Raw genomic sequence first — 23,090 nt, 5'->3', positions numbered from 1 at the left:
GAAATTCAGCCGTGAGGGACGCTGGCTCAAATGTACTTTCCCCTGGGAGGATCCGAGGAGAGACACGCCAGTGATATGTTTCTTAATCCAGGCTAATGCCTTACCATTTCACCCACTTCACCATGTCAGAAGGAAACAGGTCTCCAACTAAGAAATTCATACCAATAAGCCCTGAAACTGATGACTCTTGTCCCGGTCCCGCTCATACGCGGCGGAGTCCCCAGTTCAGTTTGTCCTGGCTCACCTCTCCCTGGCTCCCGTCCTGATTCCACAGCACTAACGACGCGAAGCGCTGAATCCTCAGCTGGGACCGGGGAGTGGGGCAAAGCATGGAGGATTTGGGGTAAAATCAATCCCGTACGTCCCCCCGCTATCACTTCTTACCTGTCCGAGGAACGGGGACAGTAGGCATCCCTCTCTCTTCGAAAAGAGGGCTTCTAATAGTACCTGCTGTCTGGTTAAGGTGTCCGAGAGAGCCAGGAAAGGCTAAGGGGCGGAGGGCCGCGGGGAGGGACTTAAACCAGTTCATGGCTGCCTTACTGAGTGCCTGCTCTCTTGTGGAATCGCTGTAAGTTTTGTCCTGTTTTGTAGCTTTCAAATTTTGATTTTATCAATTCACTCAGAGGCATTTAGATCCCGAAAAACTTATTCAAAAGAATGAAATCAACAAAGGACCCGTTTATAAGTGGGAATGCTACAAGGGTCCATAGCTTCGTAGGACCCAGAGCGTCCGTGTTCCCCACCCGGTGCTTCCCCTTCTCCACAGCAAGGTTCTTGGAAACCTCATGAGAGGACTGCTCGGTAATTTCTGAATCAGTGACAACACACAGGACTGAGCAGCTTGGATGGATATTTCATTCAGGCCATGTTCAAGCCTAAGGATCCTGGCTGCTAAAACCAGGGTCCCCTTTGGACAGTGCTTGGTGAACGTGGAAATTCTAATATTCCCTTTTGTCCCCGAACCACGAACCACGGTTGATTGCACATAAGTTACTTTTCAGTCTTCTTGCTGTAACTCATTAGAACCTGATTAGGGCGGTAGGTAGGTGATCGCTGATTAGGGTGATTAGGTGTGTGGTCAGAGGTCTGGACTCATCTTTTGGCTTCCATTTCCATAGATTTCTCATCTCCACCTTCTGAGGTGCCCTGCCTTGAGAGCCTACCGCCCTCTCTACACCGCCCTCCACCCAGCAGACTCCATGCTAGGTCAGGAGAAAATTTTGAGAAATCACCCTAGTCACCCACTGTTCCTTCTTACAGTCCCACATTTTACTGGATTAGAATCATAGGGTTTGGAATTAGGGGATTAAAAGATCACCAGCCCAATTTCCCTCTTCCCGACAGGGAAGGAGAGATTTTATTTCTCTCTTTTACAAATGAGGCATTTCAGACCCAGATATATTTCAGTGCTTTACTAAGATCCCACAGAAAGTGTTGGAATGAGCACAGAATGCACCCCTGCCGTGTACCTGCTAGACTGTATTCCTTTGATTGTAACACATTATTTGGTCCATTTTCCAGCTCAGTGGCACCACCAGATCCCACCACCCATGTCTGTCCGGCCCAGTGGCAGTCGCTACGGATCTCTCACCAGTAAAGGACTTGACATTTTCTCTGCTTTCTCCTCCATGGAAAGCACAATGGTGTATTCATGCTCTTCTCGGAGTGTAGTGGAAAGTGATGAACTTTAAGAATGTCTGGGTGCCTGCTGTGTAAGGGGGTGGACTGTGGAGGGGAAGGAAGACCAGCCAGATAAGATGGTTTCCAAGCAACTGGATTTGAGTAAGTTCCCACACTGCCCGACCTGTGGCAAGGAGAGCTTTGAGTAAGTCAGCTGGGGACTCGTGCAATCTCAGCTCAGAGAGAGATGCAGGGCTGTGCCTTTTAAGATTACAACAAAATGAGAAGACAATACAGACGAACCAAAGATGTCATGCAGCTGCCATCCACTGCTTTGGGAAAAAGCTAGCATGCTTCCCTGCCCTCTGCTGCGTTGGGGTATTCAGGCCCTCCTAGGAGCAATTAGGGGTCAGATGCTTGGGCTGAGAGGAGTTGGACAGTAGTGACCTTAGGAATCACAAACTCACTAAACAATGCAAAAGAAAAAGGCAGGGGGGTCTCCACCACCTTTCATTGATTGCATCCATAGCAGTAGTTTTGGTGGATTCATTAAATCAGCTTCTACTTAGCACTAGGAGTCTGTGCCATACAACTCACATACGTGGAGAAGCACTTTTGATTTGCTTACCCTGGGTGTACTGAGACACATAATAAAGTGCCAAAATGTGATTGAGATACCAAAAAAAAAAAATCACTGAAACACTAAATATTGCACAGTGCACTTATTCTATAGCCAAAACAGGGACCCACCACCCTGCCTGTACCATTTTCTTTTGGATACAATGGTGAGTGGTTTTTCTTTCTGAATATATATATATATATATATATATATATATATATATATATATATATCCCTAGGCTCTAGAACTAAAGGGTTGTTAATAAACCAACCAGAAGGAAATCTTCTGCGGGGTCACTTTTAAAGCTACAAGCTTCAGTTGCCACTTGCAAAAATATTCAGGCATCATCATCATCTGCGCAAAGAATATTGACTCTCCTGCTTCTCCCCTCGCCCCAAAAGTCTGCAAGTATATGAAGCAGTGAGAAAGGAAGAAATGCAAACTAGAAGAGGAAGTGATGGGAGAGTGGTTTTTGTTTTTTCATTTACCCGAGCAAAGCAGTGGCTGTAGAAGGAGAGGTCTTTAATAGTTGTGAACTGCTTTGAGATCATTAGTCAAATTGCATTTTCTATACCGAAAATATTATGCTAGCTGAGAAAGTGGGAGGGACAGGGAATGTGCATCTTTATTCTAACCCACTAATTCAAAACCTGCCTCCCCACTTAAGGAATTTTTAGACTTAAGTTCACTGTGATATCCCAGTGCCTAGAAGAGTGCTTAGCACAAAGTAGACATTCGATAACTATTTGTTGGATGAATGAATCTTATATTAGAGAAATCTACAATGTATGCACCAGTCAAAAAATTGCCCTAGGGATGGTCATCACGGCACAGTTTGCTCCAGATTCACCAGGAAAATGAATTGGAGTGTCTGTTACCAACTCCTTGTGCCCAAGTCCTTGGTGTTCTCTGAGCCAGACATCCTCAGCTGGCATCTTACTCAAGTGAACAAATAGTAATTGCTTAGAAAGGCTTGAAATTTTCTTCACTTCAAGGCAAGGATTTCCAGTATAAAAATAAATTCATTCACTCAAAAAATCATTTGTGTGTCCACTCTGTATAAGATGCTATGCTAGAGACTATGGGCCATACACAAATATGATAAGACACAGTCCCGGCCTGCAGAAAGCTTACAATCTAGTGGGGGAGGTAAGAAAAAAGGCATGTCAAGTGCTGCTTCTTTGGGCAAAAGTCTATTTTTTATTAAAGGGAAGTTTCTAGTACTCTTCATCCTATATTTTTCATGACTCTAAAATCATCTTAATTATTTTCAATCTTTATTTCTTAATTAAATAAAATACCATAAGTTACATCCTTAAGAAATAAAGATTTCAGCCAATTATTTAGAAGAATTATTAGACTTTTTCCTTTCTTATGTATGCAGGAACAATAGTAAAAGTATAGGCAACTGTAATGAAATTGAATGCATTCCATACAGAATGCACCCTGTAAAATATTCTGTTTCTATATTGGCTTCTATTATCAAATCTCTTTATGACCAAAGAGCATTTTCTAACTCCAGGATTGCTTCTCCACAGTTGGACACCCAACCTCCTCATCACATCTATTAATGTAAACTCTAGACAGTTCTCCTATGAGAGGATATTCTTCATCTCTATATGTATTCGCTTTCTTAATATTTTTTATCTGTTGTTTTACAGTGTTCAACAGTGAACTATGATAAATATTACATTTGGCCACTAGCTGGCACTGTCGAACCTAAAATATAACAAGCTTTAAAATTCCTTGAATTTGAACTTTTGGATTATGTTACAGGAAAGTTTCTCAACCTCAGCACTTTTGACATTTGGGGCTGGATAATTCGTTGTTGTGAGGGACTATCATGCAGGCTGGAGGATGTTTAGCAGCATCCTTGGCTTCTACTCACTGGATGCCAATAGCAGAGCAACCCCTCCCCAAGTTGTGGCCACCCGAAATGTCCCCAGACATTGCCATATATTCCCCGGGAGGCAGGATCCCCTTTGTTGAGAACTACTGTGTTGAACAAATCCAAATTCTATTGGAATTCAATTACAACGAGGAATACTTATATAAGAAATTTTAGTTCTGCTGGATATGTTTGGACTCAGCATATCCAAAATCAGATTCATCATCTTCCCTTTCATAAACCATTCATCATCCTAGTTTAATGATTTCTATTAATGGCACCATCACAGTCCTAGTAATCCAAATAGAGTATCCAAGTCATTTTTTGCTTCCTCTAATCAATTGACAAATCATGTTAATTCTAACTCGATTATTTCTTTTATATTCAGGCCTTCCTTTCTGTCCCCCTGTGGTTCCCCAGTTCAGACTTTCATTACTTTCTTAATTTCCCTCAATTCTTCTGACTTCAACCATAATAAGAGATTTCTAATTGGTCTTCCTGCCTCTAGTCCTGCTTTTTCTCCCACTCAAATCTAGCTGAGATCTCAGCATCAGATCATTCTTCCTGAAGTACTGCTCCAATCATATCATTCCCCAATTTTCGAACCCCCAGTGGCTCCTTGGAGCCAACCCAGGCCAGCTGTTCTGTCCTGTGCTATTCAAGCCTTGCTTCAATATGATCCCAAAGCTTTTCATCCATTACTCAGAAAACACACCCAGTGCACCAGCAAAGTTAACACAGGCCTCGGCTTTCCAGCCACATGGCTCTTTTTTGCCTCCAACTGGAAGGCTTTCTCCCCAATCCCCATGTACAGAAATCTTACCTGTTCCTTAAAAGCCATCTCAAATGCTACTTTACTGCCTCTATGAAATATTTTCTGACCCCCCCCCCAGACCCCAATAAAATATAATTCTACTTTTTTTGAAATCTTATAGCAAATTTCTTGAGTCTGGAAAAAGAGATTAATTTGTATAGTATTTTATATAAAACACAGCCTCTATATACCTGCCTGTCTCTCCCCTTGCACTAGCGCAGTCTTGCCTGCACTAGATTTTAGCTACTTGTTAGTAAGGACTGTGTCAAAAGTTTGCCTTATACAGAGTAGGCACTCAATAAATATTTATTGACCTAAATTGGACTTTAAAATTCTATGTAAGTCAGTATGTTTCCATATAAAATGAATTGAGTCTAGAGCACTGGTTTTTAACCTTGGCACACTAGAATCTCCTGGGGAACTTTTAAAAATCCCAATAGCCATGCCACAACCCCAAATCACTGTCATAAGTTCTGGGGTTCTGGCATAGGCATCAGTTTTTTGTTTGTTTGTTTGTTTGTTTGTTTTTTGCGGTACGCGGGCCTCTCACTGTTGTGGGCTCTCCCGTTGCAGAGCACAGGCTCCAGATGCGCAGGCTTAGCGGCCATGGCTCACGGGTCTAGCCGCTCCGCGCGGCATGTGGGACCTTCCCGGACCAGCGCACGAACCCGCGTCCCCTGCATCGGCAGGCGGACTCTCAACCACTGCGCCACCAGGGAAGCCCGGCATCAGTATTTTTAAAGCTTCCCAGGTGATTCCAACGAGCAGGTGAGATTGAGAAGAATCATTTTATTACCATGATTTGATCACAGAACTTACCCTAAAAGGTCCGAAGGGCTGCAGATAGCATAGGCTGTAGCGTCGGCGTCAGTTAAGAATGTACTTCCTCCTTGTTGCACGTGCAGTGCATGTCTGGAAAGTAGAAATAAACATGCACTTTGGCCTTATTAGACCCTACTATTTTGCACTACACTCGTTGGACATGCAGCATTCATGAAGCCCTCAGAGAAATCTCCAAAACTGCAAAAATGGACCGGGCAAAGAGGGAAAGCTGGTACAATCCTTCTGGCCCTTTTTTCAAAAAGCTATGCAGATCCCATAAGCACCCTTCTTTCCAAACAAGTGAAGGGCTTTTCATAACTTGGTTAGTCATGGAAATGGGGATCAGAGGGAAAATGGAGAAAGAAAATGCAGCATTAAAACCAAACCGCCGGACTTCCCTGGTGGCACAGTGCTTAAGAATCTCCCTGCCAATGCAGGGACATGGGTTCGAGCCCTGGTCCAGGAAGATCCCACATGCCACGGAGCAACTAAGCTCGTGCGCCACAACTACTGAAGCCGGCGTGCCTAGAGCCCATGCTCCGCAACAAGAGAAGCCACCGCAATGAGAAGCCTGCACACCAAATCGAAGACCCAATGCAGCCAAAGATTAATTAATTAATTAATTTTTTAAAAAAAACCAAACCACCAAGCAGCTAATAGAAGAAAGACTACTTCCTCCTTTTTTGTGTCTACATGTCCAAGCTACAGTGTCTGAGGTCCTTTCTGCTTCTATCCCCATTCCGTGTTTTTCTCCGAGATGCCCTGTGCCCCATGTTCTGTAACCCCCCATGCTGTAGCCCATCCCCTCACCCCTTCCCCACAACCTGCCAACATGTCTCATGCTCCAAAATGACCTAACTCCTGTTCCATGCATCTTGGCTTAGGGGTCAGAAGAAAGCAGTCCAATTGAACAAATCCTGAATGCCTGAGAGTCTTTTAACTTCACACAGGAGCTGTGCTTTTAAAAGCAGTTGCTTCCTTACTTCCGTCAACTTCTAATAGATGGAACTGCTGGCAAAAGGAAAAAAAAAAAAATGGGGCTTCCCTGGTGGCGCAGTGGTTGAGAATCTGCCTGCTAATGCAGGGGACACGGTTCGAGTCCTGGTCTGGGAGGATCCCACATGCCGCGGAGCAACTGGGCCCGTGAGCCACAACTACTGAGCCTGCACATCTGTAGCCTGTGCTCCGCAATGGGAGAAGACGCGATAGTGAGAGGCCTGCGCACCGCAATGAAGAGTGGCCTCCGCTTGCCACAACTAGAGAAAGCCCTCGCACAGAAATGAAGACCCGACACAGCAAAAAAATAAATAAAATAAATTAATAAAAAGAGGCTCTTTAAAAAAAAAAAAAAAAAAAAAAAAAAGGAAAAAAAAAAATCAGGCCAGGAGGGGAGGTCTAGAAAACTGAGTCAGACATCCAAATTATTCTGGTTGATCACAGCCTCCTCCTGTCCTCTTCCTCCCTACACACTCCCAAAGAACCTTCCAAGCTGAGATCCTGGCCTGAGTCTGTTTGTATATGGGCTATTTATAAGTTGGTTGTAAACTCAAAGGCAAATTTACTCATAATGATCTTTATTCAAGGTCCCTTCCGGGGTAATCTGGACTCAAAGTATTTCCACTTACGGTCGAGTTGAAAATCACTGGGCCTCACCAGGAAGATGAACAGATACTTAGATTGCAATAGAGCTTGTTGAGTCCTTTTCACCACTGATTGCCTTTTCTTGTTTTAAGTGGATCAATATTTCAGAAAGTTAATTACTGAAGCATTGCTTGAAGAATGCCAAGCATCTTCTAAACTTTGACAATGCAGTGGTCATCAGTATGCTAAAAAAAAAGTTGCTGCTACCATGTTTTTTAAAAAATCTGTGCGATGCAAAAAAAAATGCATATTTGTTAAAAATATGTTTGCCTCCTTTTTCTGTCTAATTATATTAGTTAGCATACTTGGTGCTATAGAACCATAAACAGGCTGTTTTTTGTTAATATGTAAGTAATGGTCACTTCAAACTCCGAAGAGCAATAGCCTTGAAATTGCAAGAAGTAGAGAAAGAACATTTTTCAATCCTCTGAGAATTGTGCCATAAATGCTGAGTGTAAGCAATAAAGAAAATTGTTGTACTGTAGAGGCATATATACTAATTTGCTAGAAGATTTAACATACAAGTGAGTAGAAAATGTTTCCCTAATAGTAACAACTAAAATATTTCAACATTGTTTGATAATAAATATCTGACAGTTGACATAAATGGGCATTTTTCTTTAAAATGCAGAAAACAGTGCTAGTTTCCAGGTTTAAAGATTGTTTTTTTGATGATGATTGAACTGATTTTTTAATGTACAAATACATATATTCGATAATTAAAAGAGATTTTTTAAATTATTCAAATTGTAAAAATTACCACATACATTATAACCTGGTCAGATATCTCTAGAGGAACAGAAAGATAACTGGGTTTTAGTCTTCCTAAAATATCCAGCAAGTCCAATAAACTTCTCATAGAATGTCTTTTACTTTCTAAGATAAAAATTCGTTCTACCTCCTAACTGAAAACAGGGACACATTAAAATGAAACTTTAAGATGGGAAAGATGGGGGTGGCAGGGTGGGGGGTGCTTGACCAGTTTCGATTGGAAATTAATGGAGTTACAAGTATAGTTTTCTTACAATAAGAAGTACTTTAATACCCACTAAGAAACATGAATGACTTTCATATAATGTGGTAAGAATGAATTGCTCAATGTTCCAAAATTCCAAAGAACCTGATGTTTCTACACATATTCAGTGAATTATCTGCAAACTGGAGACAGATTCCTATAATTTCCCCACAATTAGTGGGGCAAGAATTCAGTGAACTAACTACATTCTAGTATTGACCATAGCAGTCACTACCAAAATTACTAAATGTATGTGCACACAGTATGAACAGTTTTACCGGTTTTTGTTTGTTTGTTTGTTTGTTTTTTGGCTGCGTTGGGTCTTCGTTGCTGTGCTCGGGCTTTCTCTAGTCGTGGCGAGCGGGGGCTACTCTTCATTGCGGTGCACGGACTTCTCATTGCGGTTGCGGAGCACGAGCTCTAGGAGCACAGGCTTCAGTAGTTGCAGCATGCAGGCTCAGTACTTGTGGCTCGCGGGCTCTAGAGCGCAAGCTCAGTAGTTGTGGCGCACGGGCTTAGTTGCTCCACAGCATGTGGGATCTTCCCAGACCAGGGCTTGAACCCGTGTACCCTGAATTGTCAGGTGGATTCTTAACCACTGCGCCACCAGGGAAGTCCCATTTTACTGTGTATTTTAAGGAGAGGTAAAACCCTGAAATAATTCAAATGAGATAATTTGAGTGCAACTGTATTTTTTAACACACACTGGTTAATTTTTACTTTCTCAATATTTTGATTTCAGAGATACCATATCCTCTTTTCTGATTAAATTTCACTTATTTTTTCCAAGCTTTAGCATTAAGTTTCATGACCTACTCTTCTCTCTCATTATCTTCCTGTCAAGATAAAAATCTATAAAATATTTAATAGCATTCGGAGAGCTCCTTATGTCTAGGAATTCTCAGGTGAATTTCAATAGGGATTTTAATCATTCAGATGAATTTCAGATACATTCTCTAATTTTGCTATAACTCTGGAGTCTCTGTTTCTTTATCTGTGAAATAAACAAAATATCTGAGACTTTCCCACGATGGATGGTAGGATAAATAAATACTTATGAAGTTTACTGTAGAGACCCTTTAAAAAAGTGATAGCAGGGGTTTTTTCAATCCAAAGAAAATGGTAAAAATATTTTTCTCCAAAGTAAGGAGTTAATTTGTTTAAAAAGTTCACATTTCTTCCTGTTCCCCCTACTTTGTATTTCCTGAGAAGGGTAGTACATAGTGGGGGAATTTCTTCTTCCAAGATGCTATGTGTGAAGAACCTAGGGGTAAGACGAGAATAAAGACACAGACCTACTAGAGAATGGACTTGGGGATATGGGGAGGGGGAGGGGTGAGCTGTGACGGGGTGAGAGAGTGGCATGGACATGTATACACTACCAAACGTAAAATAGATAGCTAGTGGGAAGCAGCCGCATAGCACAGGGAGATCAGCTCGGTGCTTTGTGACCACCTAGAGGGGTGGGATGGGGAGGGTGGGAGGGAGGGAGATGCAAGAGGGAAGAGATATGGGAACATATGTATAACTGATTCACTTTGTTATAAAGCAGAAACTAACACACCATTGTAAAGCAATTAATACTCCAATAAAGATGTAAAAAAAAAAAGATGCTATGTGGTTGAAAAAAATCTGGAGAAAAAAATTAAATAAATTCAAGAAATATCCTATCTGCTTTCTACAGGCAGATTCCAGGGAAATTTATTTCAACATAGGCAGAATAGCCTAAGGGAACTCAGAGTCCTGCGTCTATGATCGAAGCTAGTGGAAATAATGACTCCGCAGTGCACAGAGAAATAGCAAGAGAGTCCCCGTATTCCTTTCTGGATTATGCAGTTCAGGACAACTCCATTGTATTTCTCTAGGCTCTAATGAAGAAACGTACCATACTAGCATGTCTTTAGGCTTATGTTGAAATGGATCAACCTTAGGATAACAGATGGATATGGACCCTCAAAAATGAACATATCCTTTGGTCTCTGTTTTCAAATTCTTAGCTACATCAAGTCTGAATTTAAACTCCATGATTCATTTCAGCCATGAGAACTGACAAAGTTCTTGTGCCCGAAGGCATGTGCACATACACACCAACACACACACACCAACACACACACACCCATAGCTAACAATTCAATCATGGTCAAGGGACACATCTTATGCTTTTCCTTTCTCTTCCTGCATGAGTTCTTTCCACTTGAAAACACACCAGGCCCCAGAAGGCTCACAAACATGATATGCTTCCATCTCAGGAAGCTAGAGTCCACTTATTTTCTAAAGTACCTTTTTGGTTATTGAAATCCTAATGAAAAAACTATTTTACTAACCATTTTGAAATGTGTGAAGTATATAAACTGTATATTTCGTCTCTATTACTAGAAAGCAATTAATGGATCTTGGCTTTTATTCCTTTCCTCTGCATCGTTCATGTTAGATATTCTTTGGAAATGAAAACCAATGATCGCTTAAGCCAAAATGTTTGTGAGCATTTACTGTTTCTTTCTCCAGGAAGTATATGGTATTGTATTCCAGTAGCCCACATCATCTCCATGACACCCGTTGCTGTTTCCTAGTTGTGCTTTCGTAAAGATTTATTGGAGGTTGTGTTTTGTTTGGAAACTTTGCAATTAGAAAAAGAAAATTAAGAACCAGTATTTAATTCAACCTGGGTGTTTTAAAAAGCAGTTTAGAGGATGTGATGGACTGTTTCTTTATTCATTAAATAAAATTTTATTTATTCGCAGTTAGTTATTGGGTTTTTTTGTGTTTTGGTCCCAGACTTTGTTATGTGAGATGGGTAAGTTCTTGCTTTCAGTAGTTTTTTGTCGGCTTGGGTATTTTGGGGATACACTACCTGTTTGAAACAGCAATCCAAAAGTCCTGTGTTAATTCAATAAAACACTCATTAAAGCTTGCACCTTCTGGGCTTCCCTGGTGGCGCAGTGGTTGGGAGTCCGCCTGCTGATGCAGGGGATGTGGGTTCGTGCCCCGGTCTGGGAAGATCCCACATGCCGTGGAGCGGCTGGGCCCGTGAGCCATGGCCGCTGAGCCTGCGCGTCCAGAGCCTGTGCTCCGCAATGGGAGAGGCCACAACAGTGAGAGGCCCGCATACAGAAAAAAAAAAAAAAAAAAAAAAAAAAGCTTGCACCTTCTAGTATATTCATGATCAGAGAAAGGAATGGGTATACATGTGAAAAGGTTGGTCATATATTTATGGTCTTATATGTGCTTTGAAATTTCTTTCACCCACAGGTAGCAAAAAGAGATATCTTTAGTGAAACCTAATCAGAGAGCAGAGCCAAATTCAGTCCAAAATAACACTTTGCTTTTACTCTAAGATGGCAAAATTTAGTGAACTGAGCCTTAATTGTTGAATCCTGTAGCGCTATTAACCACAACCCAAATACATTCCATCTGGCTCATATCCAGCAGAAATTTTAGATCTTCATTAATATAATGGTCACCACGGGCCTCCATGGTGGCGCAGTGGTTGAGAGTCCGCCTGCCGATGCAGGGGATACGGGTTCGTGCCCCGGTCCGGGAGGATCCCATATGCCGTGGAGCGGCTGGGCCCGTGGGCCATGGCCGCTGAGCCTGCGCGTCCGGAGCCTGTGCTCCGCAGCGGGGGAGGCCACAACGGTGAGAGGCCCGCGTACCGCAAAAAAAAAAAATAAAAATAAAAAAATAATGGTCACCTCATTAACTAAGAAACTGGGTGTAACTGGATGTTAAGAAAGATAGCTTAATCCTTCTTAAGATCTGCAAATACAAAGACTGTGACAACAATATAATCAGTTTTTGGTAATGAGGTTAATGGTGTCATAGTAGATATTGTTTAATTAAGCAGTTCTCAACCCCATCAGCCAGTTAGAATCACCGGGAGAGTACTGAAAAAAATATCTATGCCTAGGCCTCACCTCAGAGCAGTTAAATCAATTCTTGAACTGGGGGCCCCAGATCTGGTATGTTTTTCAAGACTCCCTACCTGAGATTCTAATGAGCAGTCTGGGTTGAGAACCACAAGCTTAGATGGCCTTTCCCATCTTGATAGCCCCATTCATTTGTATAGGGTTCTTCAAGACTTCTGACCTCGGGGTTTGGCCTCAACCTGCAGCTGGCACCTAGGGAGAACCCACATATAATAACTAATGAGACTAAAACCCTGCCTGGGAGTGGGTCTTCTTTTATTACTTAATATCTCTCTTAGGAGCTCTTATGGCACATATTACCGATACTATACAGTTGAAGCACTCAGCTACACACTGTTCAAGGCCGCTTATTGATTAGTACATGTGTATTCTTCTTGGCTGCCTACACAAGGACAAGGATGATGTTGAAGAAGGTAGGGTATGGGTAGATGCCTGATAACATTTGTTGATTTCTTAAGAAAAGGAAGCCAAATAAAAGAATATTTTTGAATTTCAATATGTTCTGTTATCAAACTAGAAAGAACATATTTTCAAAGGTGAGACAATATAGTATATTGTAGCAACTTTTAGGTTGCTTGCTAATCTAAATTCTATTATGTATAGTAATAAATGAACCATAACTCCACAAATATTTTACATTTGTTTTATCCAAGTTCCTAATCCATAAACCATGATGGATTCCCCAACATACAGTTTGAGGAGTTTTATCATAGATTGGATTTGATCACTGAGACCCATTTACTTTTCCCTCAAATATCTTTCTGGAAAAAAATAGTACATCAAGTGGGGTGGAAAGCTTAGGAATTTGGTAAGAGTTAAGTTGCTTCCAGAGATTTCCAAACCACGGAAATGGGCAACTAAAAGCATAAGAGTTAACAGATTCCCACTCTTTGGGGGGAATGGGGATGGGGGAGAAGAGGCATAGGATTAGAATAGCATCATTTTAATTAAATTGTTTGATTTCATTAAGAAATAGACACAGACATAGAGAACAAATGTATGGATACCAAGGGGGAAAGGGGGCGGTGGGAGGAATAGGGAGATTGGGATTGACACATATATACTATTGATACTAGGTATAAAATAGATAACTAATGAGAACATTCTGTATAGCATGTTCTCTACTTAATGTTCCCTCTACCTAATGCACTGTGGTGACCTAAATGGGAGGGAAATCCAAAAAAGAGGGGGTATATGCATATGTATAGCTGATTCGTTTTGCTGTACAGTAAAAACTAACACAACATTGTAAAGTAACAATACCCCAATAAAAATTAATTTTAAAAAAAGAAACTGCTGTTAAGTTGATAAGCAAATATATATATTGCATGTTTATCCCTGTATGGTTCTCTTTTGCAAGGTATTTACAGTCCAGAGAGAGGAATGTGCACCCTACCTAAAGAAAGGACTAGCCATCTGAATACATCTGTGAGATCCTCTCTGATTAACACATTCTATTTTAGCTCTGATTTTATTTCATTCTACAAACTCCAGAAACTTACTGGGGTTACTAATGAAGAATTTTAAGTATAAATAAGTAGAGTATTGTGCCCAAATAGTGAGGAAGGCAGGTGCCCTTAGGGTTGCCATAGCCCCAGTACCCACTGCAGAGTGGAGTAGGACCAGAAAGTGGTCTGGGCATCATCACTTCTAGAGCTGTGTTGTCTGCTGGAACTATAATGTCTTCTAAGAGCTGCTGAAGTCAAGAGGTTAAACATTTTATTCTCTAATTGGCACCCAGGAAGGAAAGTCCTGAGCACACCTCAGTTTCTTATTAACAGATATCAGAAGGAAAGGGAAATTCAGCATTAGTCTCTCAATGGATTTCTAGTGATATACTTGTGATTCTGTAAGTTTTAGTTTGTGGGGAAGATACTCCCGCTCATTACAAACTAAAAGGATTTTGATAATCAGGGATAACTAAGAAAGTAAAAATTTTGATGAAGATTTTGTAGATAAACTGCAAATAGGTGGCTGTGCCTTGATGTTAGGTGTTGGAACACATAATAAAAGGGTTTGGGAAATGCTGTTTTTGTTGACTTGTGACAAGTTCCAAATGCATAGAGCCTTGCTTTTTCCAATTATTAGCAAGACAATCTCCCAAAAGCGTGCAGTGCTGCTGACCAAGTCGTTCTTTACATTAAGGACTTGGTTTATTCATCCAATGGTTAAGCAAATTTATAAAAGTAATTCAAACCAATATCACATGTATTATATTGCTCCTTTTTTGATTAGCCTTGATGATAGTGAAGCCCTTATTGCTCAACTGGTACTGATTAAAAGAAAATCACTTCCAAAAGCCATATATATATATATACACAAATGTATATATGCAAATATATATATTTGGGTACTTGTAAGGAATTAGTAGTTAGTAATTGGTTTAATAAGGAAAATAAAATATTAAGGAACTGTAAATCTAGTTACTTAAAAGCTAAACATTATTTCAATTAATTTAATCTTTTTAAAAACCATGAAAAATATATCTATATTTCCAAGTTGATAGAGAAAACTTTCAAATTAATTACTTGTACGCTCATCAGCTTGTCTTTTTTTGATGAAGTATTACAAGACAGCACTTTGCCAATTGGTGGGATTAGATTTAAACACTCCACATCTTTGCTCAGATAAGCACTCAATATCATCACACACCCCCCCCAAACAAACAGGCCTTTAGTGCCATCAGGAAACTAGCAGGGCACCTGGCATGAAAAACAAACCCACGTTTTTAATTATATTTTACAAAATCTATATTTTAATAATGTACACATAGTTTTAAAAAATACAGAGCACTCACACCCATGTACTCTACCAAAACAAAGAAGAAAACTTTCTACTACTTCATGCATGCACACACAATGCACTAAGCATAACTGCATTTACAAGACAGGAAGGCAGCTCTGTATTAAGTATACACAAGTAATAGATACTGTAACTTCACCCTAACAGGACAAACTTACAAAGTTTAAGAAAGTAAGGGCTAAACCTGCAGTATAACCTAATCCTATTTTTCTTAAGGTTGTTTTCTCTCAAGGTAGTCCAGAAAAGGGGGAGGGGGCATTACTTTCAGCAATCAAAACCATTCCAAGATCCATTAATGAAATCTACAACATACTAAGGAGGAATAAAAGAAAAGCAATAAAGTCATTGCGTCCCTAGGACTGGGGATGCGAATAAAAGTAACCTGGAAATTTGCTAATTTTATTCTAAGAATGCATCCTACGCCACCGATAACCCGACCAGCTACTTGGGGGAAGGTTACGGCTCCAGAGCGCGGATCACTGGGCGTCTCATTCCGGCAGGGTCGCGCGTCCTAACTGGCCATCTGGAAGGGCTCGGGCTGGAAGCCGAAGAGCCTTTGGCCGTAGGGCTCGCTCTCGCCCGGCAGCTTCGCGCCCGCGAACGGAAGGTAGTGGTCTCGGCCGAAGTGCTCACAGTGGAGATTGACCCAGTCCCGCTCGGAGCCGAATCGCTCTGCCTCGGCCAGGATCCGGGTCAGAGCCATGATGTAGCTCAGCGCCATCTGCAAGGTCTCGTACTTGGACAGTTTTTTATCCTGGCCCCATTGGGGTACCACCCTGCGCAGACGGTCGAAAGCCGTGTTAAGGCCCTGCATACGGCGCCGCTCGCGCGCGTTGGCCGCTAGGCGCCTGCGCGCCGCGCTCTCCAGCCGCCCCTCCCCGGCGCACGTGCCCGCGCACTCGGCGCCGCCCGCGCACGGGGGCGCGGCACGCGCTCCCGCCGCCGGGTTGCTGGGCTTGCAGGACTTCATCCCCCGCTGAACAGAGGGAGGCGCCGAGCTCTCTGGTCTGCTCAGGACCTGTGCGTGGGCTGGTGTATGGAGCCGCTCTGCAACTTGGCTCTTCGTAGCAAATAAGTCATGCACAAAGCAACCGTGTGGAATCGAAGTTTCTAGTGGGAGTGCGGGGCCCCGCCCTCTGTCCTATTGGATAACCAGATTGATGTCTCTTCACTTGCCAAAGTTTAGGGGAAATTGAGATGTGGAAGAGAAAGTCATTTTCCCAATGTGAAGTTGAAAAAGAGAAGGGAACTTTCCGGCAGCAGAATTGGTGTCGCTGGTTCGGGAAATGTCTTTCAAGTCCTCTGGGAAAGCCCGAGACTTCTTTTCTGGAAAACAAAATCTTTCCCCAAGGTCAGAGAGGAAAGGAGCGCTTCTTCCGCAGTAGCTGTCGGAGAGTGCTGGATGAATCTTTGAAGGAGGAGAATTTATAGCAGAGGGCTGAAGGAGGGAAACAGGTGGTGGCAGGTGGGCGGGCGTCCCTCGGCTTCCATCTCAGCACCTTCCTACCCTGGGAACTGCAGGGGGGAAGGGGGACGACGCACGGCAAAATCCTGACATTACAGCCTTCGTCTGTTGGAAGTTTCTCCAAAGCTATGTCCAACACTAACACACCATCTGGAGTGGCCGGGCTGTCCCCAAAAGAATAACAAGGTGGGGGTGGGCGGAGGGCTTGGTTCATCCTTTCCCATATCAGCGAGCAGCTTACATTACCAAAAACTGAACCAAGGTTTTAAAATTATTAGAAATCACTTGTGTGAATATGTTTGTCTTGAAATTTTAAGATATTTAGACGTTTAGTGTCAGAAAATTTTGCTTTGTCAAGATGTGTGGCAATTTTGCACAATGCTGATTGAATGTATTCAATTGAGTATATTCATTTTATTTTAGCTATTAAGCAAGTTGGGACAAACTAGCAGGTCCTAATATTATTTCAGACCTGAAATTTTACTGTGCAAATAATTTGGCTGTTTTCTGCAGAATAATTTATTACAGCATATTAAAAGATATTGATATGCTCACAGACATAGAAAACAAACTTACGGTTACAAAAGGGGATTGGGCGGGGGATATATTAGGAGTTTGGGATTAACATATACACACTCCTATATATAAAACAGATAAACAAGGACCTACTGTATAGCACAGGGAACTATATTCAATATTTTGTAGTAACCTATAAAGGAAAAAAATCTGAAAAAGAATATATATATAAACTGAATACTTTGCTGTACACCTGAAACTAACACAACATTGTAAATTAACTATAGTTCAATTTAAAAAATGGTTTTAAAAGATATTAATGTGTATGTAAAAGATGTATATTATCCTACTATATAATTGGATTGCGTGAGCTTGAATACTTAGGCAAAGTCAGAATTTATACTCAATTCCCCCTGACACCGGTTTATAAATGTTTTCGGGACATATATTGAGATGATAATCACTTAATTATTTAATTTGACTTTTAAATCTAATAAAACTAATCATAATGTGCATACATGTGCAAAATGGGAATATATAAGTGATTTGTGAGGTTTTAAAAAATAATTCCTAGTGGAAGACTTTTCCCCCACCTCATAAAGCTATAAATATGTCATACTACTTGGATATTTCAGTTGTGTCAGCTGTCCTCAGGAACAATAATGAAGCATGATTTCCACTATTGATAGTAATGTGCTGATTTATAGAGAAACCATTAACTTGATTCTCTTATCTCAGCTTCTTTCTAGCTCTTAAGGAAGAGTAAAGTGGCAAAGAAACCAGTTCCAAATAGATTCAAGCCGGAATCATTTCTGGATTCTTTACTAAGACCAAGTTTGTTCTTTCTCCTTTTGAAATATGGATTATGTAGGCATTATTCTCAGATATTTTTGTTTAATTAAATTATCAACAAGCTCCCACAAATCGGGAGTCTTTTAACTGTGTCTTACTTCCCTTACCATTGCTTGAGACTAAAACCCCATTGTGACTGCCCTGACTCCAAGTCCTGTCTTCCCATAAATAGTTGATTAATCCCCAGCTGAAGCAATGACAATGAAATGAAGTTGAGTAACATGAAGACAATAGAATGCAATTGGACATTAATGATCTCCAGCATGACAGATGTTGAACACAGACCTTTGCATGGAGACACTCAGCTCTATTACTGTGATTCTTAACAGTCTTGGTCAGGAACAGCAGTCCTATGACAGGAGAGACTATGTTTAGTCATCAAAATGTTAAATACATTTTTTGAGTTTTCATGGAAATCAGCCCTACTAATGCTATTATTTCTCATGTTCATTTATCTCATCTGTTTCCCCCAAGGAGCCTCCTCTGTGTTACCCTTTGGAATGTTTCCCTAAAAAACATACTGTTCTGGACACTATTGACCAAAGTGTTAATGAGATGCATGATTTGCAGGCCATGTATTCAGGGTTGGTGAGATTATAGCCTGTGCACCAAGAGAATTGTAAACACAACTTGAAGAGAAAAAGGAAGCCCAGCAGTGTGCACACCACACAACTATATTAGAACAAACTAGCAGATATATGTGACATGAAATTGATCCAAGGATAGACAGTATTGCTTCAATAAAGGGCCTTAGAAGGTATATAGTAATTCATTGCCCAAATGTATTCTGAAGGACAATTTATTAGTACTACAAAGATGCTTCTGGGGGAAAAGGATTCCACTGTCAAGTAAATTTGGGAAACACATCTGCTATCTCCTCCTTAAGAGTCATGAAGCAAAATTGGTATAGTAAAGTTTCTGAGAAGTCCTGGAGTAAAGAAACTTTCTGACTCCAGAGTTTCCTAGACCTTCTCGAACACAGAACCCTTTCTTCCTAGAAAGGTCTTTTAACAAAGTTCCTTGGAATATACGTTTCCAAATCTGCTCTAATACCTTCCATTTATTTTATAGAGGAGAAGACTGAGATCCAGAGACTAAACATTAGGTTCAAAGGCACTGAGCAACTTAGTGACTGAATTAAGAAGTCAAATCTCCTGTAGCCTCTGATTTTAGAGGTTTTAAAATTGAGATCACATAATACAAGCCCCTCAGTTTATACTGGGGCAGTTGAGATCCACTAATGAGTTCCCAAAGTCAGCAGAGTCACTAGTAAAAGTTTCAGGAATAGAATTAGAAATTTTGTGCTTAAAGGACAGTGTCACTTATTTCATAACCCTAGTGTCTAGCACAGTGCATAGAAAATAACAAGTAATAAACAACCCAGCCTGAGCGGCTGAAAAAAATGTTACGTAAATGATAGATAAATGCCAATCAGAATGCATGTATTGCCAGTGAATAACCTTTACAAATAATTTACATTCCCTCACTTTGTAAAGAACACACATTAGATCCAGATTTTGAATGCAGAATTGATCCTTTCTTATCAAGAAACACATCTATAGCCATTTGAGCCACAAGAACTTGCATGTCAGACTAATTTCTACCATGTTTCTATACTGAGGACATGATCCTACCAGGTGAATTGGCAGTTACTATATGTCTAGGGTTGGCCAGAAATAAAAACTGGCAGATGGAGATGGGAGAGTGGAAGATAGAAAGAGCTTACACCTGTAGAATCAGAAAAGTAGGAGAAACATTATTTTAGCAGTAAAAGATCAACGGCTGGAAATTACTACATTAAATGGATAGACTAGGTTAAAGGGTAAACATCTTAATTATCCAAAACTATAATTTTCTAAATAAAAACTCTCCAAAGAAACACACAATTAAAAGAGAGGGGAATACTTATTCATTCTGAATTTGCAAAAAAAAAAAAAAAATGGAATATGAAGAATGGGGTTTGCTTCTGGAGAGCATGGCAGTTGGGGGACCCTGAGTACCTGAAAGATATCAGAGTTGAGCCAGCAAAAGACAAAGGAACAATGAAGTTGAGTTCCACTTATATTTCATTAAAGACCAGAAGTGCAAGGTCTTAAACATTCTTGTGATTTTATAACGTGCTATGTAGTTACCAAGTGGGGAAAAAACTGCAAAAGGATTTAAGTGTTTAGAGAAAGGAAGGGAGAGGCAAAGTCTTGCATCTCTGTTGCCTGCCCCTCAATGATCCAGGGAAGAGAAAACCCAGTGGAGGGAAGAAACTAAGGAGCGACAGAGACTAACAATGGGGCCAAGAGAGAGATGAAAAAGATGGGAAGCCCTGTCCTAGGCCCCAGAAATGATCTCTCACCTCCAGAAAATACGGGCTCACTAGAGTGCCCCAGCTGATTCTCCAACCCCCAGCACATGCTGCTTGAGAATTCCGGCTTGGGAGTCTGATTTAGCTTCTAGTGCCAAGAGCCAGAATGACTTGTAGGGTTTGGACTCTGGGTGGTAGGTCTTAGCCTCCTCTTAGTGTCTGGGCTGAGCAGCATCTTTGAAGTCAGTTTTGAATCCTGGATCTCCTTTCAACTAGCTGTGTACTCTTGCACAAATCACTTCTCTGATTTCTCCATCTTCAAAGTGGAATCATAATACATACCTCACAGGGCAGTAGTGAGCAGTAAATGAGGTGTTTGTTTGTTTGTTTGTTTTTTGCGGTACGCGGGCCTCTCACTGTTGTGGCCTCTCCCGTTGCGGAGCACAGACTCCGGACATGCAGGCTCAGCGGCCATGGCTCACGGGCCCAGCCGCTCTGCAGCATGTGGGATCCTCCCAGACCGGGACACGAACCCACGTCCCCTGAGTTGGCAGGCGGACTCTCAACCACTGCGCCACCAGGGAAGTCCGAGGTTTTATTAAATAAAGACCTCTGCCAGGTCCCTAAGAAAGTCACTCTTTAAATGACATCTAATACTTTACAAGTGATAATGAAAATGATATTTCATCATCAATTTCTGCAGCTTTTGACTTTAATGAATAATTTTTGAACCTTTTACACATAAAGCTACAGTTAAGGGGGAAGGGATAAACTGGGAGATTAGGACGGATATATATACACACTACTATATATAAAATAGATAACTAATACGGACCTACTGTATAGCACAGGGAACTCGACTCAATACTCTGTAATGGCCTATATGGGAAAAGAGTCTAAAAAAGAGTAGATACATGTACATGTATAATTGATTCACTTTGCTGTACATCTGAAACTAACAACATTGTAATCAATGATATTCCAATTTAAAAAAAAAAGCTACAGTTAAGCATGATGTGAATTCCAGTTGTGTGACCTTGAGCAATTTACCTAACCTCTCTAAGCCTCTTACCTTATCTGTAAGGAGGGTTAATAATAGATCTTATAGAATTGATATGAGGATTGAGTTAGTTACGCTTTGTAAAGCACTTAGACCTATGCCTGGCATACAATTAAATGCAATACAGGTGCTTGTTTAGACCTGTTGCAATTATCCAGATCATTTTGTTTTATTTCCTTTCTCTTCAGTGATTGACCCACAGAGTGAATAGGGACAGGGAGACGAGGTTAAATTCAAAGGAGTTCCTTCTGCCTTTGATACTGGAGCAATCTAAGTTTGAAATATCAGAGGCTAAAAAAAACGCAGCTCAGGGCCTTACTGGGTAGTGGATTCGGTGTTTTCATTGTACTTAGAGGTTCAATCTCACAATGACGGACACTTTTTTTTTTTTTTTTTTTTTTTTTTTGCGGTACGCGGGCCTCTCACTGTTGTGGCCTCTCCCGTTGCGGAGCACAGGCTCCGGACGCGCAGGCTCAGCGGCCATGGCTCACGGGCCCAGCCGCTCTGCGGCATGTGGGATCTTCCCGGACCGGGGCACGAACCCGTGTCCCCTGCATCAGCAGGCGGACTCTCAACCACTGCGCCACCAGGGAAGCCCAGACACATATTTCAAAGCATTAATTTTCAGGAGATGCTCCACTTTTCCAGTGACTGAAATGTTTGCACTCACCATCCAGGGTCCTTCCTTTCCTAGAACTGAGGTATCTGAGAAGATGAATCAATAATCATGATGTTTCTCAGACGTCCCTGTCGGTACAGAGTGGGTAAGACGCTGCACTCCCAATGCTGGGGGCCTGGGTTTGATCCCTGGATGGGGAACTAGATCCTGCATGCATGCTGCAACTAAGAAGTCCGTGCTGCAACTAAGGCCCGGTACAGCCTAAATAAATACATTTTTTTAAAAAAGTAATAATCATGATGGCTCTTTTCATGAACATAGATAGATGCATAACAAAGGGAATCAGTCTCAGGGGTGTGCTGGACTGTTCTATGGTAAATTTGGGCTGGGAGCTATGTTTTTTAGAATGCCCTTCCCTGTGTGCTTCTGGGTTTGAGATAGGCAAAAGTGAAGCTGCATGAGCTTGGGAGGCAGAAGTGAAGCCACCATGGTCTGAAGATCAGTGTAGATTAGAGGCCGTGAGAGATAGATGCAGAGGTGCTGGTAGATCCCAGTTTGTCCTTGCTCTTCCCCATGCTGCATCCAGTGCTCCCTCCCAACCGCCAGCCCTGCTGACCAACAGCGGCCTCAGGCCCACTATCAGATGCTTCATGTGAACTCACAGAGGTGGTGGCCTCAGAGAAGCGGACTTCTGCACCAGTGCCCCCACCAAGTCTTACTCCTGCAGCTGGACATGCTTGGCTTCCAGACTCCCCTGCAAGCTCTGACTTGTTCAGCCCAGCCAGGGCTGCTTAGAGACTGTTCTCTCATCCTTCAACAACCCTTTTTGGAACTTTATGTCCCTAGCTCCTTCCCCAATTGTGTAAGGACTCATCCTTATAATAAATTCCTTCTTCTATAAGACTCACAGTGGCTCTGCTTCCCTGGTTGAACCCTGACTGATACAAGGAATCTTTCACCTGGCCACAGAAAGGCCACAGGACCTATCCCTGCACAGAGACCCTCCACACTGGTGTCCCATGGTCTATGTGCCCGCCAGAATTAGAGCCTTTGTCTCTTGGACAGTAATTACTATTTCCATCTGTTCAGCCCTGTGCCAGGCAACAGCAGGGATAAGACAGCATTTAGCCTAAT

The 23,090-nt window shown here is 41.6% G+C and overlaps 2 protein-coding genes across 4 annotated transcripts in view; one reads left to right on the top strand and one right to left on the bottom strand.

Annotated features, from left to right (window-relative positions):
• The window catches only part of MYPN (myopalladin), a 77,649-nt gene extending 75,958 nt beyond the window's left edge, over positions 1-1,691 (top strand). For all 3 annotated transcript variants that reach the window (XM_060092355.1, XM_060092350.1, XM_060092363.1), the window contains one exon: positions 1,522-1,691. In XM_060092355.1, coding sequence (XP_059948338.1) covers positions 1,522-1,691 — 170 coding nt within the window. The remainder of the gene's footprint in view (positions 1-1,521) is intronic.
• Positions 1,692-15,659: 13,968 nt separating this feature from the next.
• ATOH7 (atonal bHLH transcription factor 7) lies at positions 15,660-16,118 on the bottom strand. Its single transcript, XM_060092343.1, has one exon. It carries the CDS (start codon positions 16,116-16,118, stop codon positions 15,660-15,662), a length of 459 nt encoding a protein of 152 aa, XP_059948326.1.
• Between the last annotated feature and the right edge of the window lie 6,972 nt (positions 16,119-23,090).

This window comes from Mesoplodon densirostris, chromosome 1, assembly GCF_025265405.1.
Source record: "Mesoplodon densirostris isolate mMesDen1 chromosome 1, mMesDen1 primary haplotype, whole genome shotgun sequence".
Lineage (NCBI taxonomy): Eukaryota > Metazoa > Chordata > Mammalia > Artiodactyla > Ziphiidae > Mesoplodon > Mesoplodon densirostris.
This window is presented reverse-complemented; position numbering and strand designations above follow the sequence as displayed.

Bases quoted from the DNA above. Each gene is read 5' to 3' on its own strand.
- ATOH7 (XM_060092343.1), bottom strand. From the start codon at position 16,118: ATGAAGTCCTGCAAGCCCAGCAACCCGGCGGCGGGAGCGCGTGCCGCG.